This window comes from Brachionichthys hirsutus, chromosome 17 (assembly GCF_040956055.1).
Source record: "Brachionichthys hirsutus isolate HB-005 chromosome 17, CSIRO-AGI_Bhir_v1, whole genome shotgun sequence".
Classification (NCBI taxonomy): domain Eukaryota; kingdom Metazoa; phylum Chordata; class Actinopteri; order Lophiiformes; family Brachionichthyidae; genus Brachionichthys; species Brachionichthys hirsutus.
Window position 1 is genome coordinate 1,767,846 of NC_090913.1, and position 17,500 is coordinate 1,785,345.

The 17,500-nt window shown below is 49.2% G+C and overlaps 4 protein-coding genes across 7 annotated transcripts in view; 2 read left to right on the forward strand and 2 right to left on the reverse strand.

Annotated features, from left to right (window-relative positions):
- Positions 1 to 3,213, forward strand: part of LOC137906273 (high affinity choline transporter 1-like) — a 12,431-nt gene extending 9,218 nt beyond the window's left edge. The window contains exon 9 of the mRNA XM_068750515.1: positions 1 to 3,213. This exon is cut by the window's left edge and continues 60 nt beyond it. Within this exon, the coding sequence (XP_068606616.1) occupies positions 1 to 483 (483 nt within the window). The 3' untranslated portion in view covers positions 484 to 3,213.
- A 925-nt stretch (positions 3,214 to 4,138) lies between these two features.
- On the reverse strand, positions 4,139 to 6,666 carry exosc9 (exosome component 9). The gene is made up of 12 exons (XM_068750516.1): positions 6,601 to 6,666; positions 6,365 to 6,459; positions 6,117 to 6,236; positions 5,932 to 6,034; positions 5,674 to 5,811; positions 5,506 to 5,588; positions 5,274 to 5,406; positions 5,104 to 5,192; positions 4,827 to 4,973; positions 4,574 to 4,737; positions 4,379 to 4,457; positions 4,139 to 4,288 (listed from the first exon to the last, which is right to left on the reverse strand). The coding sequence occupies exons 1-11, from the start codon at positions 6,664 to 6,666 to the stop codon at positions 4,387 to 4,389; spliced, it is 1,209 nt and encodes a 402-aa protein (XP_068606617.1). The 3' UTR covers positions 4,139 to 4,288; positions 4,379 to 4,386.
- Positions 6,667 to 7,243: 577 nt separating this feature from the next.
- Positions 7,244 to 12,999, forward strand: clgn (calmegin). Its single transcript, XM_068750547.1, has 15 exons — positions 7,244 to 7,368; positions 8,301 to 8,555; positions 8,649 to 8,722; positions 8,827 to 8,885; positions 9,035 to 9,176; positions 9,277 to 9,358; positions 9,583 to 9,775; positions 9,871 to 10,060; positions 10,143 to 10,256; positions 10,336 to 10,492; positions 10,624 to 10,839; positions 11,277 to 11,393; positions 11,482 to 11,653; positions 11,718 to 11,860; positions 12,001 to 12,999. The coding sequence occupies exons 2-15, from the start codon at positions 8,301 to 8,303 to the stop codon at positions 12,073 to 12,075; spliced, it is 1,989 nt and encodes a 662-aa protein (XP_068606648.1). The 5' UTR covers positions 7,244 to 7,368; the 3' UTR covers positions 12,076 to 12,999.
- Positions 13,000 to 13,001: 2 nt separating this feature from the next.
- scoca (short coiled-coil protein a) lies at positions 13,002 to 16,849 on the reverse strand. Of its 4 annotated transcripts, none has more exons than XM_068750548.1 (4): positions 16,755 to 16,849; positions 14,966 to 15,034; positions 14,545 to 14,625; positions 13,002 to 14,188 (listed from the first exon to the last, which is right to left on the reverse strand). In XM_068750548.1, the coding sequence occupies exons 1-4, from the start codon at positions 16,816 to 16,818 to the stop codon at positions 14,046 to 14,048; spliced, it is 357 nt and encodes a 118-aa protein (XP_068606649.1). In that variant the 5' UTR covers positions 16,819 to 16,849; the 3' UTR covers positions 13,002 to 14,045. The 4 variants fall into 4 exon arrangements, with proteins under 4 accessions (XP_068606649.1, XP_068606650.1, XP_068606651.1 ...); XM_068750549.1 differs by having other exon boundaries at positions 14,966 to 15,031; positions 16,755 to 16,844; XM_068750550.1 differs by lacking the exon at positions 16,755 to 16,849 and adding an exon at positions 15,575 to 15,683.
- Positions 16,850 to 17,500: the final 651 nt, after the last annotated feature.

The following is a 17,500-nucleotide window of genomic DNA, read 5'->3' on the forward strand; positions in this document are numbered from 1 at the left end:
GGAACGGCCCTCACCTTCCTGGACAGCAGCGTCCTGGTCTTCTGGCTCGTGGGTGTGGACATGTCCTACACCATTATGTTCCCTCAGCTGGTCTGCGTCCTTTTCTTCAAGGTGTCCAACAGCTACGGCGCCACCGTGGGCTTCCTGATTGGAATCACCATGAGGGTCCTGAGCGGCGAGCCGCTCATCGGCCTCCTGCCCTCCATCCGTTTCCCCGGCTGCCGCCTGGACAAAGAGGGAAGGCTGACCCAGTTCTTCCCCTTCCGTACTTCCATCATGCTCATCTCACTCGTGTCCATTTTGCTCATCTCCTGGCTGACGCAGATCATCTTCAACAAGGGCCTGCTGTCCGAGAGGTGGGATGTATTAAAAATCAAGCGCAGACAGGCGTCCGCGGCTCAGAGCCCGGGTGCCATGAAGACCTGCTCCGACAACGGAGAAGGCCCCGGGGCCAAGCAGCCACAGGACACCAGCAGCTGCTGAATGCAGCGACGGACACAGGAGGAACAGCGGAAACAGGCCGGACTTTACAAACAGTTCCTGCTCATTATTGGTGCATTTGTGCCTATGAAAATAAAAAATAAAAATGGCTTCCTGGCAAAAGTTACATGATCAAGAAAGCCATTAGCCGGCAGGTAATGACGGATGTTTACACGCTCCTAAGCCCAGAATCAAACGGCAGAGATCGTGTATCTCCATCCATTCCTGGAGCGGCAGCAGTCGGCTCAAGGAACGCCAGGATAAGTTCAGCCAATTAGAGCTTCCCAAAAAGCAAACCGGGTCCTCAGAAAGCAGATCAATTTACGCACCATCACCTTCAGATGCCTTTTCCAAAGACCTGAATTCACATCTTAGAGAAAAACGTTCGCACAAGAAACTGACTTCATTCCAAAGAAATAACCAATTCAACACAACAAGGAAAATAAAAACGCTTTACAGTTTATGTAAAGCCAAACCTATCATCGATTAGAGGATTTGACCTTTTGGGGGGGGTGTGATAGTCCATCGAGCCCTCGTGGCGAACACCAGCAGCTGGGCAGGCTTCATCCTTTAGTGAATAATTACTTCCCAGCTCGCCGTGTCTCGCGATGGCGGCCTCCAAGCCACGCCCCCTAAAGCAGGAGCCACGCCGCGCCCAGCTGCGTATGCCAAAGAGCTTTTATTCCCCGACACTTCATTTGACTGTGCTCTGATCTCTCTTTCTCTCGGGCCTCCGCCCTCAGCTCAAAGATCCACAGGAAGTCCATCAGAGTCTGAAACGGTGCGATGAGCCTTTACATTCGGTTCGTTGTGCGTTGTGTTGCATCGAGCCGCCGTAGTCGTTCGCTGCACCGAGATCCCTGCTGATGAGTCCGGAAGGATTGTTGTCTTTGTTATCACTGGGAATTGGTTTCAACTCGTATTTATGGTTTATTTAAATGAGGATGATCAATATTTAACCAACAGCTTCGACAGGAACGCGCCAGAGTTAGCATGAGAGCTACAATGCATCCGTGCTAAGGCAGGTAAAACACTCAGTTACACAACATGCACTAAGTTACACAACATGCACTGTTACACAACATGCACTGTTGCACAACATGCACTCAGTTACACAACATGCACTAAGTTACACAACATGCACTGTTACACAACATGCACTAAGTTACACAGCATGCACTGTTACACACCATGCACTAAGTTACACAACATGCACTGTTACACAACATGCAGTAAGTTACACAACATGCACTGTTACCCAACATGCACTAAGTTACACAACATGCACTGTTACACAACATGCACTAAGTTACACAACATGCACTGTTACACAACATGCACTGTTACACAACATGCACTCAGTTACACAACATGCACTGTTACACAACATGCACTAAGTTACACAACATGCACTCAGTTACACAACATGCACTGTTACACAACATGCACTAAGTTACACAACATGCACTGTTACACAACATGCACTAAGTTACACAACATGCACTCAGTTACACAACATGCACTGTTACACAACATGCACTAAGTTACACAACATGCACTGTTACACAACATGCACTCAGTTACACAACATGCACTAAGTTACACAACATGCACTGTTACACAACATGCACTGTTACACAACATGCACTCAGTTACACAACATGCACTGTTACACAACATGCACTGTTACACAACATGCACTAAGTTACACAACATGCACTCAGTTACACAACATTCACTGTTACACAACATGCACTGTTACACAACATGCACTAAGTTACACAACATGCACTGTTACACAACATGCACTAAGTTACACAACATGCACTAAGTTACACAACATGCACTGTTACACAACATGCACTCAGTTACACAACATTCACTGTTACACAACATGCACTGTTACACAACATGCACTAAGTTACACAACATGCACTGTTACACAACATGCACTAAGTTACACAACATGCACTCAGTTACACAACATGCACTGTTACACAACATGCACTCAGTTACACAACATGCACTGTTACACAACACACTCTCTTCCTGTTCATTTATGCACCAGATCTGGATTCGGCGCAGGACGAGCTGCTTGGCGGAGGTCTGTGCTCTTCTATCTGATTGTGATTCTTCCTGTATTATAATCTTTCTACTGATCAGTGTAATCATGATTTGTTTCTTTACATTTTTTCTTTTAAATCGAAGTTGCTTGCTTTCCAGTGAATGTTAAAACTCAAATGTGTTTTCTCAAGTTAGCGATTCATTCAAGGTTCTTTCACCTTCGTGTGCGTTTTAGTGCGTTTTAGTTCGCCGCTGATTCTGACACGGATCACAAATCTGTGGGTGAAAAGGATTTGAAGAATCTGGAATGATCCAGATGTGACTCGTAGGAAAACGTCCCAGCGGTCCCGAGGAAACCGTTGACAACGACGTGAACGAAGACGATGCTTTCATTGGTGCATTGAAGGAGAAACGTTTCTTTCTGTCTAGTGAGTCAGACATCTTGTATTAAAGTACTGGACAGTTGTTGTTGATTGTTGTTTTGCCCTATTCTGTATTTGGTTCTACAATATTATGCATGTGGCTTGTTATAAACGAGGGGTGTTGTTTCTCTACTGAACTTTTGTGAAGGTTGTCGTCTCTTGCCGCTTGGCAAGGCTCTACTTTGTAATTGATTTCTGTAAATCCCCATGGGCTGACGTTCTGTCAGAATAAAGGATTGACGCTGAAGTGGTGCCTCTTCGCTACCTTCATCATCTTCACAAACTATAAGCACACACTCTTTAGGCATTTTCGTATCCCTGGACCCAATCCCCAGACACAGCAGGTCGTGGAGCCCTCTGGCGTCGACTGCCACACAACCCACATTGCACCCGTCCTCCACGGGTCCCTCCGCGGGTGGCGAGTCCACCGGAGGACGGGCCCACGTCTGTCTTTCGGGCTATGTTCCTACTCTCCCCTAAGGTCATGATATTAGTTATGACTGGTCCTAATGGTCCGGGCCGACCCAGCCTATAAGCAACCCCGGCCACTAGGGGGCCCCCGACCTGGCAACCCTATTTATCTTGCAATATTACGGGTGGGGCGGGTTTCTATACTCTTCCTCTCGCTCTGGCGATGGTGCCGCAGGCGGTTGAGAGGGTTGTCCTATGATTGAGAGGTCGGTGGTTCGATTCCCGGGTCAGGCACATGTGTACAGTCGTTGTGTCCTTAGGCAAAACACTTCACCCACGTTGCCTGGGCGCCTGCGCACGCGGCGACCAGCAGACTACAGTCGTAGAAAGTGTAACCGACTGTAAACCAAATTGCCCTCTGAGGGACAAATCAATAAAAAGTATTTAGTATTCTTTCTGGCTCCTGTGGTGGCCTTTGCGTTGTGTCCTGGCCCTGATTAATCGCTGGTTGATTGATGGCTCCACGTCATATAAAACTATTGAATACATCTCCCCCTGGTGGATAGGAGGTGAACTGCATCACTATCTTTTGAAACTATGATGCCAGAATGAAAGTCAAATAGCATTGACTGCATGATTTCATGTTCTGCCGTCACTGCGATTAAGTATACTACTTTACATACGATTTACTATACAGTATATTCAATGTACGTGAATTGTAATATCGCACCTTATATGGACCTTTGCAAGGTAGAACAGTCTTTAGTCAAACAATCATTTTACTGTTTCAAAGATGTTACAAAACGTTATCAACAAATCTGGAAGAACAGTTTCACAACTAGGAAAAGCAGTGAGCTTTTTTTTTTTCTTGGACGTTCTGTCCTCTTCTGCTGGACCGTGGTTCCGTATTTCTGAGGAAGAGAAAACAAAGGTCTTTGGGTAGGTGTGTGTGCGTGCCTCCTACTGCCAGCAATAAACAGACACGTGATGCATTTACTTACACTATGAGCTACTTTGCCGTCTCTGAATGAAGAACAACCACTTCCTCCTCTTCACTGTCAGATATCTCAACCACATCTCCTACAAAATAAAATGCATTTCTTCTTCAACAGGAGATGCACAAACTGCACAAAACCAGAAATCCAAATGCGATTCTGAACCTTTCACTCTGTCTCGAAAAAAAAAGAATTAACAACCTCCTCTGCTCTCCTCTTCCATCTTCATCACTTTTTCTTCCAGTTCTCCGCCACCGTTTTCATCATCATCATCATCATCATCCTCCTCCTCAAGTCCCCAGGAGTTCTGCAGCCCCTGCCCTACCTGACCCACACCTGGGACAGGTACCACTACGGAGGACACCCTGGAAAGTGCCGTAAAGGAGCCGACACATAGAATAATAATATTTCAAATAAAAAGACCAAACTGCGTCTCTCGGAGGACGAAGGATACGCCCGCGGTGGGACCTCAGATTTCTGAATGATGTCATTGGCTCTATCCATCACATCGGACACCTCCACGGACGTTTCATCCTTTTTCAGGGCCGTGATTCGCTCCTGAGGCATCGACTCAGCAAAACCACACCTCGACCCCGCCTTCCTGGAAAAAGAACGGTGAAAATACTGACGCCCCAAACACGGCAGGGTAGGGCATCGAGAACCACCGAACCCGACATAGGAAAGGGTTAAATATCAACGCTGGAGGGTTCTGGTGTGATTTTACAGCCCACCTTGCTTTTTTGTCATTTTCCAGGGCTTTGCTGATGAGTTCTGTGATTTCAGACACTTTCACGCTGGCAATTTTACTGCATCTTATGACCTTGAATGCCACACAAGGAAAATCATCTGTTATCCGTTATTGATTTCCATTTTCAGGCGATACTTTTTGGGCTCCATTCACCTGCTCTTTGAGCAGCAAGATGCCCCCACTGGACTGGATGGAGCAAATCTCTCGGTGTTTGTTCATGGCGATCATCAGCAGGCCATCCATCAGCTGCTCCTCCCGCTCACACGGGTCGACCAGCAGGTAGGTTCTGCAGAACGAAGAGGAGGCGCAGGTGGTAAACGCGAGACGCAGTAGCGTCGGCACAGCGAGCGGGATCGGGTTCCACTGAACCCTGGTGGTTCTCTACCCTTGTTGGAAGAAGGAGAAGCTGACGCTGATGGGCATGTGGTAGATGCTCAGGGGAATGGGGTCCCTCTCCTCTGGCCCGTACTGAGGAAGCACACGAAAGGACGAACACACACTCACGAGCAGCACAAGGGTAACAAAGCAGCCGCTGCGTTCGGTGCCGACTCACCACCGTCACCTCATCGCCCTGGATGCTGACATCCGGCCGTCTGAAGTGGCACAGAGCCGTGATGGCAGCGACGCTGGCGGCGCCCATCAGATCCCCATCGTGATTCAACAGATGAACGTCCACCCTGATCTGCCACACCTGAAACGAGGACGGAGACCAGGGTCCAGATCAGCTCAAGGCCAGGTGAAGCATGAAGGCCGGAGGACGCTCGCACCTTATCGCCATCACAACCGGGACACTGGGAAAGGGTTCCGTTACCTTTTCTCCAGACACGACACACAAGGACTCGGTATCAATGCACTTGGAGTTCCTCAAGCATCTCTCCAGCTGCCTGTTCAGCGTCACCGACAGCTCGGACTGCCTGGAGAGAAGTTTCACCACCACGTCTCAGACGTCCTCTCCAAAGTGTCTCTGCAGTGCGGTGCAGACAGGCCGCTGCTCACCTGCCCCGCTCAAACGCAGGCGAGGCCATGGGTGACAGCTCGATGTTGAAGAACATGATCCCTTCATTGGGTCGACTCTCTTTAGGGGCCACCAGCTCACATGACACTTGGGCCACGACCCTGCAGTGTGCAGCAAACACGCAGACATTAGAAAGTAGTGTATATTAAAAATACTAATGGAAAATAGCGTCATTATTCTACCAAATAATGGTAGAAGTAAAAGTACACATATGGGCTCATAAAGTTACTTGGTTTTTCCCAGGTCCACAAAGCAGCAGCCATAGTCACTCCCAAAGGTGATCTTCATCCTCCTGTAGTCGTAGGGCTGCCGTCCATCCAGGCGCTGAAGGGACAGGACGGGTACACAACAGGAGCACACGTTCAACAACTTAATCTAACCCCCACCCCCTCAAAGAAATATAATCTGTGCTGACGTTTATTCAGTATCACTTAAGTAGGTGTTACTGCCGATAAACAAACCCACCTTCTTCTCTTCGATGGCTTTCAGTAGAAAGTCCCGTTCACAGTTAGCCAGCGGTGTGTCATTCATCCTGGGGAGTCAATAACTTCCTTCACAACATGCGTCTCTGGTTCGCGAACTCTACCCCGGAAGTGCTTATATATGCGACATCATAATAAGAGTGGAGGATATTTTGTAATTATTGCCGATGTATTCTACTTGTATAGTCTCTTTATTTTATGCCACTCTTTTCATTAGTTGTTGTATAAAAACGTAGTTGACAATGTATGTGTGCAGCATCTTTACAGCAACTTAATGCAAATTAGCTTTTACTTTGCCTTCAGCACATCCGTAAGAGTCAGATGCCTTTGGGTGTTCCTCGTAAACATGCCGACCAAGGCTTTACTAATTGTAAATATTAACAATAGGCACAGACGGTACAGGGGTAGTTTAATATACATATCCTCATCATGAAGACTCTAATAGCTTGGTTAGTTTGTGATTCTATTTCGGCAGTCATTAATGTACGTCGCGTTTAAATGCGCTAAAAATCGATGGCATTTGAACGCACCATTCTCGCTCGCCAGCCGACAGAAGTGCGCATGCTCAGTCTCACGAACGCCGCCGTCGAGCAGGAGCAAGCTGTCATTTGCGTCCTACAGCCGACGACCCCTTCTTTACACCGACCGTCCGCAGCCGGGTTCGGTGCTGACCGTAGAGCTTCGGGTTTTCAACGCAGAGAAAGAGGTTTTCATCGCAGAATTGCGTCTGCAAGTGCGAGACTCGCGCAGGGTTTGTTTACATGCGCTCATTCATTCTCTCCATCCGCCCCTGTGCGAAATCGATGCTAATTTAGTAAGCTAACTGTAGCCGTCTGCTAACTTCGGTTGTCTTAGAAAATATTTGCTGCTACCGTTCGCTGTTTTTAACACCATTGCATACAAACCCATTGCAGGAGTGCTTGCGTGTGTCCTTTGTTATGCTAACAGTCGCTGTATACGAATGGCGCGCTAGCTAGCTAGCTAGCTGTTTGGAAATAACTGTTCAGTGGCAGCCATGTTAGCATGTCCCAGGACACCTCATATATGGGGGGGGGGGGATAACTGTATGTGTTTTCAACATGTCAGTGCACTTTATCTGCTACTTGCTTGCTATGTCTGCGTTCTGAGAGAGATGTTTAAGTTTTTATTGGTTTATCTCATTGGATTCTTTAACATTTTGGCCTCGATCGCCTCCGAAGGATTGAAGCCACCGTCTCTCTTGGCTTGTCATGTATTCAACCAATGAAGGAGTGACCTGAGGTGAAAGTGTCCAACCCAAAGACGCTGGTCGTACCCTTGTTACGGCTTGATGTGCGTATCGGTAGAGACACAAAGCGTCCAATGCGATGCATTTATTAAATGGGGACGAGTAAAGCTGTTGGAGGACGAGGACGCTCTATGTCTGATGAAAGTGGATTTGTAGGCGGAGCCTCCTTCTGTCTTAAGTGATGCATGCAGAGATGCATTCCAGCAGGTGGATAGGTTTTCAGGAAACGAGTGTCCTAATGAGGTAATCTGAGGACGCAGTCATTGTGCACTAATGTGTCCTCTGTCTCACACCCTGTCCCTGTCCTTAAATAACGACCAATCACATCCTCTCACATTGCTGCTCTCACCAGACTCGACGCCCTTATCTCAAACGGCGTTTGCTTTCACCATCATCCCTATTTTTACTCCCCACAGATGAAGCTGGGCTGCGGTTGGATGTGGGCCGTGCTGATCCTGACCTTCCTGGCGGTGGCAGCCCGGGGCGGGGGGGCGGAGGGCGACGTGTCCGACATCGAAGACATGGGCTTGGACGGGGAGGAATTAAATGTCCTCATGGCTGACGAGGAGGAGGAGGAGGAGGAGGATGGAATGGTTGCAGATGAAGACAGCTCTGATGAGACTGAAGCAGCGAATGAGAAGACTGGGATGGATGCAAATGTCTCTTTCCAGGTCAGGAATGGGTTAGAGGTCAAGCAAAGGTCTCGTATTTCAGCTGTAATTGGGAGAAGCGTCTCGTCAAGCCTCTCCTCCTACCTGCTGCAGGTAACGTACAAGACTCCTGTTCCCACCGGAGACGTGCACTTTGCAGAGACCTTCGATGACGGATCGCTGGACAGGTGACGTGAACGGACATGGCTGATGCATGCTGGGATGCAGAGCCTCCGATTAGCATCAGGGATAGATGACTGGAGGTTGAGTTTGGCGGCATTTCTCCCCCCAGATGGAAGCTGTCGAAGACGGTGAAGGAGGATGCAGAGGGGGACGTGGCCAAATACGACGGTTCGCTGTTTGTCCCTTCTGTCTTACCGTACAGAAATACTAACCCTAACCCTAACCCCCCAGCAAAGAAACACAAAGCAAGCGTCAGCCCTCATCCTGGCAGCAGGAGGAGGTTGTTGACCGTCCGTCCCTCTCGTCTCCGGCTCCAGGGAGGTGGGCTGTGGAGCAGCTGAAGGAGAACAAAGTCCCAGGAGACCTGGGCTTGGTGCTGAAGTCCCGGGCCAAACATCACGCCATCGCTTCAATGCTGAGAAGACCTTTTATCTTCCAAGACGAGCCTCTGGTCGTGCAGTGAGTTCAACCCCCCCCCCAGACATCCCCCCCCCTGAGCTGGTTGGTGGGTGCGTGACGGAATGACTTAAGGGCTGCGTCGCTGTGTTCTCGTTTGTAGGTATGAGGTGAATTTCCAGGAAGGCATCGACTGCGGTGGCGCGTACGTCAAGCTGCTGGCGGACGCCGGCGCGCTCAGCCTGGTTGGTCGACGCGCCGTTATTCCACACGGAACACGCCTGAGCTGTGGGGCTCCAAGAAGCGCAGCGCTAAAACATATCCCAGTCCCCTTCCCTCTACCCTAACTGCACTTAATGGGGGGGGGGGGGGGCTTCCATGTCCAGCAGGAGACACGCGGTGATGAAAAGGGAGTGTTTATGTTTAGGACATTAATAACGACCTCATAACGCCGTTTCCTGCACTGCAGGAGCAATTCCAAGACCGCACCCCCTACACCATCATGTTCGGGCCGGACAAGTGTGGCGAGGACTACAAGCTGCACTTCATCTTCCGCCACCAGAATCCTCTGAGCAAAGACGTTGAGGAGAAGCACGCCAAGAGGCCCGACGTCGACCTCAAGAAGTTCTACAGCGACAAGAAGACGCACCTCTACACTTTGGGTGCGGAAGCTTCTCGGAGGAGAAGCTCCAAGCTTTAGCTCCTCCTGCAAGCGGCTCCATCTTGTATTTATTCGCCGTGCGTTTTTCCTCCTCAGTCCTGAACCCAGACAACAGTTACGAGATATTCATCGACCAGTCCAGCGTGAGCCACGGCAACCTGCTGCATGACGTGGTGCCTCCAGTCAACCCCCCCAAAGAGATGGACGACCCCAAGGACTCCAAGCCGGAAGACTGGGATGAGAGGGCCAAGATCCCCGACCCCGAGGCCGTCAAGCCCGACGACTGGTGACTACAGCCGCACCGGTCCAAACCCGTTTCCCGGTTGAGGCAGAAACCGAACAGACGTGGAAACGCTTCTTTGTCTCAGGGACGAGAACGCTCAAGCAAAGCTCGCGGATCCCGATGCTCTGAAGCCGGAGGGTTGGCTGGACGACGAGGCGGAGTTTGTCCCCGACCCCGGCGCTGAGAAACCAGAGGACTGGTGAATAAACACGACGCCACGGGGACGCCACGGGGACGCCACCGCACACACGCCGATGACATCTTCCTCCTCTGTGCAGGGATGAGGAAATGGATGGGGAGTGGGAGGCCCCACAGATCCCTAATCCCGCCTGTGAGACGGCCCCCGGCTGCGGGGAGTGGAAGCGCCCCATGATCAACAACCCTCAGTACAAGGGCAAGTGGAAAGCCCACCTGGTGGACAATCCGAACTATCAGGTGACTGGGATTATGGGATTAGACCACTAAACCAACAACCCCCTGGCTGTCCGGTTTATCTGCTCGTCACTCTTGTGTTTACTCCGCGCCGCTCCTGTGATCTCTTTAATTGCCCCTCCCTCTTCCACCAGGGGGTCTGGAAGCCCCGGAAAATCCAAAACCCCGAGTATTTTGAGGACCTCCAGCCTTTCAGGATGGCGCCGTTCAAGGCTCTGGGCTTGGAGCTCTGGTCCATGACCGCCGATATCTACTTCGACAACTTCATCATCACTTCTCACAAGGAGGTCGCCGACCGTTGGGCCTCAGACTCCTGGGGGCTGAAGAAGCTGGTGGCCAGCGCTAATGAGGTGAGTGTGACGCTTGGTGCGGCGGCGACGGAGCGCCGCGCCTCGGCAGTCGGAACAAATAAATGCAGTTTAAATAGGAAGTCAAGCAAATGTTCAGAGTTCGAACCGAAGACACGCCAAGGAAGGCGGAGTCTAACCGAGTAGGCTCAGTTTGAGTCGACCTATTTGTTCTCTTTAGCTCCAAAGAAAGGCAGCAGTAAAACGGCTGGAAAAGAAGAGGAAGGTAGTGAGAACATGAGAAGACGCTTCAGATTCAACCTCGCCTCATTCTGAAATACATTTAATACAAAATAAGACAAATATTCTAACTTGTTCCGATATACGTCTCTCTCTTTAATCCATCCCCGTGAAGTGGCGGTAATACGCAGAGCGCTTTTCTATCAAAAGATTCCGCCGAACCGGTCGGAGTGAAGCTCTCCTTTGCCTTTCCTCGCCAGCCGGGGGTTTTCGCTCAGCTGATGATGGCAGCCGAGGAGCGGCCGTGGCTCTGGGTGATCTACATCCTGACAGTCGGGCTGCCGGTGGGACTCGTCGTGGTTTTCTGTTGGCCCAAGGTGGGTGCTGCCCCCCCCGGGTCCGCTCAGGCAGGTTGTCCGTCCCTCATCAAGCAGGATTGTGATCCCATCTCCTGATCTGACCCAGAAACCAGACGATGATTATATATACAAGAGGGTGGATCTGCCCCGGACTGATAGAGAGGAGGAAGAGGAAGAGGAGGAGGAGGAGGAGGAGGAGGAAGAAGGAGCAAAGGTGGCAGCAGTTAAGGAAGATCTAGAAGCCAAACCGTCAGAGGGAGCAGCAGCTGCAGGTTCGAGTCTCAGACAGGACGATTCACAAACTGGTTTCATTATAACTGATTCACCTTTACTGTCCTAAAGCCAACGCAGAGGAGGAGGAGGAGGAGGAAGAGGAGGATGGAGCTGATGCAGTAGGCGAGAATCTAAGTGGGGATGAAGAAGAGGAGGAGGAGGAGGAGGAAGAGGAGGAGGAACTCAAACCCAAGAGAGCATCAGAGGATGAGGTTGGCAGAGATGTTGATTTGCGTGTGTGTGTGTGTGTGTGTGTGTGTGTGTGTGTGTGTGTGTCCTTTCTCTGAGCATTTCACCTTTAATGAATGGCGGCTGCTTTCATGACGTGAACGTTTCCTGATGTGTCCCACAGCTGGAGGAGGACGGAGACGTCCCGGAACAGAGCCCCAAGCAAGCGGTGAGGAAAAGGAAGGTACGGAAAGACTGAGGAGATGAAGTCCACAGCGGCCGTCTCCTTTCTACCCCGATGGGGAGGAAGTGGGGGGGCTGTCCCTGCTGCTGCCCCGCCCCATCCTGTCCACTCCTCGGCTCCACCCGTCACAGGTCCGCATCCTTCCAAACCACATCCTGCCTCTCCTCTCGTTTCATCTTCCCAGGATGCTTTGTGCATTTTTAAAATTAAATTCTCATTAATTTAATTTTTTCCCCTCCATCTTGAGCTTCCGTCCTCCTTCTCTTCTCTAAGCTTCAGCCGTCAGAATGCCGCCTCCGTCGCCACGCCTGTTTGTCTGCTCTGAATCACTGCCCCCCCCCCTTGGTCTCCCACGACAACGAAGGCATCAGAGAATGTGTGTACTGCTATCAGCTCTATTTATGCCATTCTCCATCTTATTGTAGAATAATAATTATTGAGACTAGATCTCAGAAATGCTTTTCACCATTCCAGAATGTTCAGGGTCACCAGGCTAGAGGTCAGAGGTCAGGGCAGTTCACTTACTTTTAGGTTTGCCTCTTTTAAACAGACGTAGCAGGTAAAGGTTTCAGGGTTAGTTCTAATAACCATATTTATTTGATTACAATGTGAATAAAGATCTAACGCCGTGCTCTCGAGACGTTTTCTGAGGACTGACTGGCGTGTTGATTCTGAAGTCAGCGATCAAAGACCATATAAATACGCCGCTTCTGCAGCAAACATCTGGACATGAAATCTGAATCCGTGTCTCGGTTCTCGGCCCCGCTTGTCCGGGTCATCTCGACTGGTTTAGATCCGAGGTCGTTGAAGCTTATTTATTAGTTTTTTTATTTCCGTCTCCGGGTTTTGTAGTTCCTGCCAGACACTGGAAAGTATTCCCGTTTACATTTCTTTGCAAATTTTACACTGTTCTTGGAAATAAAGTTATTTAATACAAGACGTGGATTTCTCTTGTCGTCTTTCCGGAGAAGGCAACGAGACATTTTTTATTCAAACAGAAATGCTTCCACACAAGCATGCAGTGTCGTCAGGGTGCGTTCAACAAAGAGCTCCGACTGTTAGCCGAACAAGCACCGCAGGTAATACATTGATTACTGATATTCCAGAAGCGGCTGTTACATTACGTTTACAGGGATTCCTTTCATCTTCCACTCCATTTGATCTCCTGCCACCCTCAACGCTTTTGTCTTTTTAAACGATGCAGCCTTGGAGGACACGCCCTCCACTCTGCAGAGGGCATCAGCACACTTCAAAGTCAAACCCATCTTTGAGTAGCGGCCGCGTTCCAGGTCTGGATGCACAGATCAATAATACGCGAGGCCCGTTTGCTGCACTCTGTCTTACATCACAAGGTGAAATCCCGCCCCCTGCCTTTATGCATGGGGGGGGGGGGACAGGTCGCTGTGCTTTAAACGCAACCATTAATTTGACTTTAGTCTGGAGTTTGGAGCGTTGGGTTCTGTTTCAGGACATCGTTAGACACTCAAGCAAAAAGAAAACCTTTCAGGAGGTGCGTTACTCCAGCATGCAATCAGAACGCTGTGTTTCCATACTGTTCGGTTTGGCGTTATTTAAATTGATCGTGCTTTACGTCATCAGATTTCGGGATACGGTCGTGCTTTACAGACATGATGCAATCCAGGGCCTGCCGAAAACTCAGATCCAGCTGAAGTAGAAAATACTTTACAAAAATAAATAGAATAAAACAGTGTTTAAAAAGAGGGTCATAGGCAAATGGTCACCAACTTACAGGTCAGCGCGAGAAGGGGGGGGGGGGGGGGACAACGGGTTGTCATCCGAAAATAACAAGTAAAACAGCTCAGAATTATTTTACAGATACTTATGTGATGGGGAGTGAAGAAGAAACTAAAGGTACAAATGAGCCTCTAGCTTTTTGTGTTAGTGATGATTCTTTAGTTTAGGACTGCTGCGAGGACGACCCGTCTCCAGGACTCCCGCGTTTCCTCTCCCAGCTGCAGGACCCCTCACTTCCGTTTGCTCTTGCCGTCAGTGGTCTGGAAGACACTGGAGGCTGACATGAGGTTCTCGATGTACTGGCCCAGGACCTGGTTCTCAGACTTTAACTTCAGGTTCTCCTCTTTGACGGCATCGACCCGCGCCGACAGGTCTGCAAAGACAAAGTAGAAAATGAGTCCAGAGAAATCCTCTGAGGGAACCCTTGACCTTCGATCTGGTAACTCCTTAAGACATGTTGCAACGATGGAGCAGCACATCCAGGGAGAATATCGCACAAAAGACAAAGTGCAAGGTTTTGTTTTTGTTTTTGTCTGAATTAATTCAAGTATAAATACATCACTTCATCGTTGGGAGGGATAAAAATGTACTTTCATCATTTGGAAGAGAAATACGGGAGTCAAATAGTTACCGCACATTTTAATGGAACTATCGCCTCAGATGCTCAGGGGGGGTCTGCACCCACATGGACACGAGCGTGTGTATGTGTGTGTGTGTGCGTGCGCATACCTTCCAATGTGTGTTGAAGTTCCAACACCTGATTTATTAACCTCGTCTTCTCCTCCATCTCCACCTGGTTCTCCATATCGCCTGAAATAATCACACAATGCTGCGTGAGCTTAACCCGATTCATCCTCAAGATATAAACCATCTATAACCATCTATAACTGTCTATAACCATCTATAACCGTCTATAACCATCTATAACCATCGAGAACAGTCTATAACCATCTATAACCATCTATAACCGTCTATAACCATCGAGAACAGCCTATAACCATCTACAACCGTCTATAACCATCTACAACCGTCTATAACCATCTACAACCGTCTATAACCATCTATAACAGTCTATAACCATCGAGAACAGTCTATAACCATCGAGAACAGTCTATAACCATCTATAACAGGCTTATGTCAGCAGACATACCGTCTATGTCACAGTTCATTATGACAAGCTCCCTCTGCTGTTTCGGATACAGAGCTGCAGCTGCGTCTGCTGAAAAAGTAAAGAGATTATTGAGTAACAGTTCGATATAAATGTCCCGTCACGTTAAAGACGTCATCACTGACTGTTACGCGCTTTATATCTGAAGGATGAACCGAACACTGACGCAGGATGCTGATCATGGCAAGCAGTCAAGTTTTAAGATGACGTCACCACGGCCACACTGTCAGCATCTCGGCTAACCTCAAAAGCTAATCCGCCTGCCAGCGGTAAACAGAGGCCCAGAGAACCCCGGGGCAAAGCCGACGGACGCGGGCTGTCTCTAATAAACCCAACGTAATCGATCCCCACATGTAGAACGACGTAGTCGATGAGTTAATGAGGTCATCATCCTTTGTGCACTATCCGAGAAGAGGAAGTGTCCGATAACGGACGTATGTACAATCAAGTTAGCAATCAAGCTAACTGTTTTCGACGCTAGCTGCGCCGTCGGCGCTGCAGCATTAGCAAGAGAAGAGAGACGCGCTAAACGTAGAAGCTAACGATCGATGCTAACGAGTTAGCTTGTAAACGATCATAAATGAGACTCACCCGAAGCACGGAGTCCTCTCCGTTAAGCGGAGATACCGAGGAGACGGGTCTGGCGTTCCGTCGGTGAAAATCACGCTTCTGCCATTAACGCCGTCATCGTGACGTCACCTGCACGCGACCGCATCGCCATCAGGGGGCGCCAACGCTGCGCCTTATTAGAAACAACGTCAATGCGTTTTACAGGAAGGTGGATTTAGAAATGATACAACAATAAACGCACGTCTGAGTTAAGATACTACCTGAAATAAACTACTACTATTACTACTAATACTACTACTACTACTAATACTAATACTAATACTACTAATACTACTACTACTAATACTAATACTATTACATCTCAGGAGGAAAATTATTGTGCTGCCTTAGAAGCATGGCTTCAAAGACAGGAGCCCAGACTGGTGTGCAGGAGTTCCAGCCTGCCTGCACACGATTCTTCACCTCCTTTCCACATTCTCTCCATCACTCTGCTCTGTTGACCCGAGGTACCTGAAGTCCTCGACCTTCTTTACGTCTAGTCCTCGTAAGCTCACTGTTCCCCCTGGACCTTCTCCTTTACACTCCTTTCATAAGCATCATATTCCGAGGAGCTTCCTGTCTCACCTCATCTGTGAGTCTCCCGTGACTCCCTGAGCAAAGTGCCATGTTATCGCCTTTAATCGGTGTTTTCTGTTGCTGTCTCCACACATTGATTGTAATCATGATGTGTAAAACTGGTTTTGTTGGTTCCACGCCGACACCAGTCGATCAGCTGTGGGTCATTTCACTCTGAGCTGTTTAGATGCTGCAGGCCGTTCATTCCTTCAGGATTTAGATCGGAGCAGATTATTCTCTTTGGTAACTTCCTCACATTAAACCTGATCAAAGTAAGTCAAAGGTCAGTAAGTGTGTGACACACATTTCTAAGACGCACAACAAGGCAACACGCTACACTGGTTTTACAGGCTGCTTCGCTGCCCTTTGTTCAGTCACATTTTTCTAACTGCTTTAGCCACCGAGACAGAAAGATCCTGTTTTATATTTAAGATCTTTGACAAGCCAGGCTGCCTCTGGCTGTTTGCTGATATTAAACACATAGAATTGTTATTTTAAACTGTTCAGAAGTTGCTATCGAATGCCCCCCCCCCCCCCCCCCCTCTCCCACTCCCACTCGGGCACGCAGCATCTCCCTGAGGCTCACCTGTGTCGTCAGCTAGAGAGATGTTGGTGAACGTCCCGTCGTCCTCGTCCACCTGCGCCTCCATGCCCGGCTCCTGCTCCTGCTCCTGTTCTCCCTCCACCTGTAACTCTGTCTGAACTTTGCTCCTATTGCTCCTCGTCTTGCGGCCCCGCCTCCACGCGCACCTGAATCGCATCGTCACGGCTACTTGCCCTACCTGACTGGTGGCTCAGGTTGCAGCCATGGGAATGAGTCGCCATGGCGACCGCTGGACCGAAACACAAGACCGACGACTCTACTAGCAGGGGTCAAAGTTCAAGTCCCAGCCTGTCCTGGTGAAGGGAAGCCATAAAGGCGACACACACTTGGTCACACATTAACCTGGAAGGTGAGAGTGTGTGTTGTTGATGATGAAAAACAGGCAGCCATCTTTTTCTCTCCTCTTCTTCAAACAGCAACACTCACGGCCATAGGTCGCACTTCTCATTCTGTCTTCTCCTGACTGGACAATGGTTGGATGCTGCACATCTGTGGGAGCAGCGCGCCCCCTGGTGGTTGAGACCGAACACTGCAGGCCGGCGAGAAGCAATGGAAAGCGTGAGAATGAAATAGATGAACCATGATTTGCCTGAAATATTCAAACAGACGGGTTTGAAAGTTCCCGAGCTTAATGGGACGGTGCCCCATTGTTTAAAGTGACTCTGTAAATGTTCAAAATATGTTTGTTATTTATAAAGTGTGTTTTAATCACAGTTTATAATTATTCC

What these genes read in the sequence shown, in the direction of transcription:
- exosc9 (XM_068750516.1), bottom strand. Translation starts at nt 6,666, where the DNA reads ATGAATGACACACCGCTGGCTAACTGTGAACGGGACTTTCTACTGAAA. An exon ending in AAGCCATCGAAGAGAAGAAG is followed by an intron (nt 6,460 to 6,600) that starts GTGGGTTTGTTT and finishes CTGTCCCTTCAG; the next exon opens with CGCCTGGATGGACGGCAGCC. An exon ending in CCTGCGTTTGAGCGGGGCAG is followed by an intron (nt 6,035 to 6,116) that starts GTGAGCAGCGGC and finishes ACTTCTCTCCAG; the next exon opens with GCAGTCCGAGCTGTCGGTGA.
- clgn (XM_068750547.1), top strand. Translation starts at nt 8,301, where the DNA reads ATGAAGCTGGGCTGCGGTTGGATGTGGGCCGTGCTGATCCTGACCTTC. An exon ending in ACGCCGGCGCGCTCAGCCTG is followed by an intron (nt 9,359 to 9,582) that starts GTTGGTCGACGC and finishes CCTGCACTGCAG; the next exon opens with GAGCAATTCCAAGACCGCAC. An exon ending in GCCGTCAAGCCCGACGACTG is followed by an intron (nt 10,061 to 10,142) that starts GTGACTACAGCC and finishes TCTTTGTCTCAG; the next exon opens with GGACGAGAACGCTCAAGCAA.
- scoca (XM_068750548.1), bottom strand. Translation starts at nt 16,818, where the DNA reads ATGGAGGCGCAGGTGGACGAGGACGACGGGACGTTCACCAACATCTCT. An exon ending in CTCTCTAGCTGACGACACAG is followed by an intron (nt 15,035 to 16,754) that starts GTGAGCCTCAGG and finishes TTACTTTTTCAG; the next exon opens with CAGACGCAGCTGCAGCTCTG. An exon ending in ACTTCAACACACATTGGAAG is followed by an intron (nt 14,189 to 14,544) that starts GTATGCGCACGC and finishes TTGTCTTTGCAG; the next exon opens with ACCTGTCGGCGCGGGTCGAT.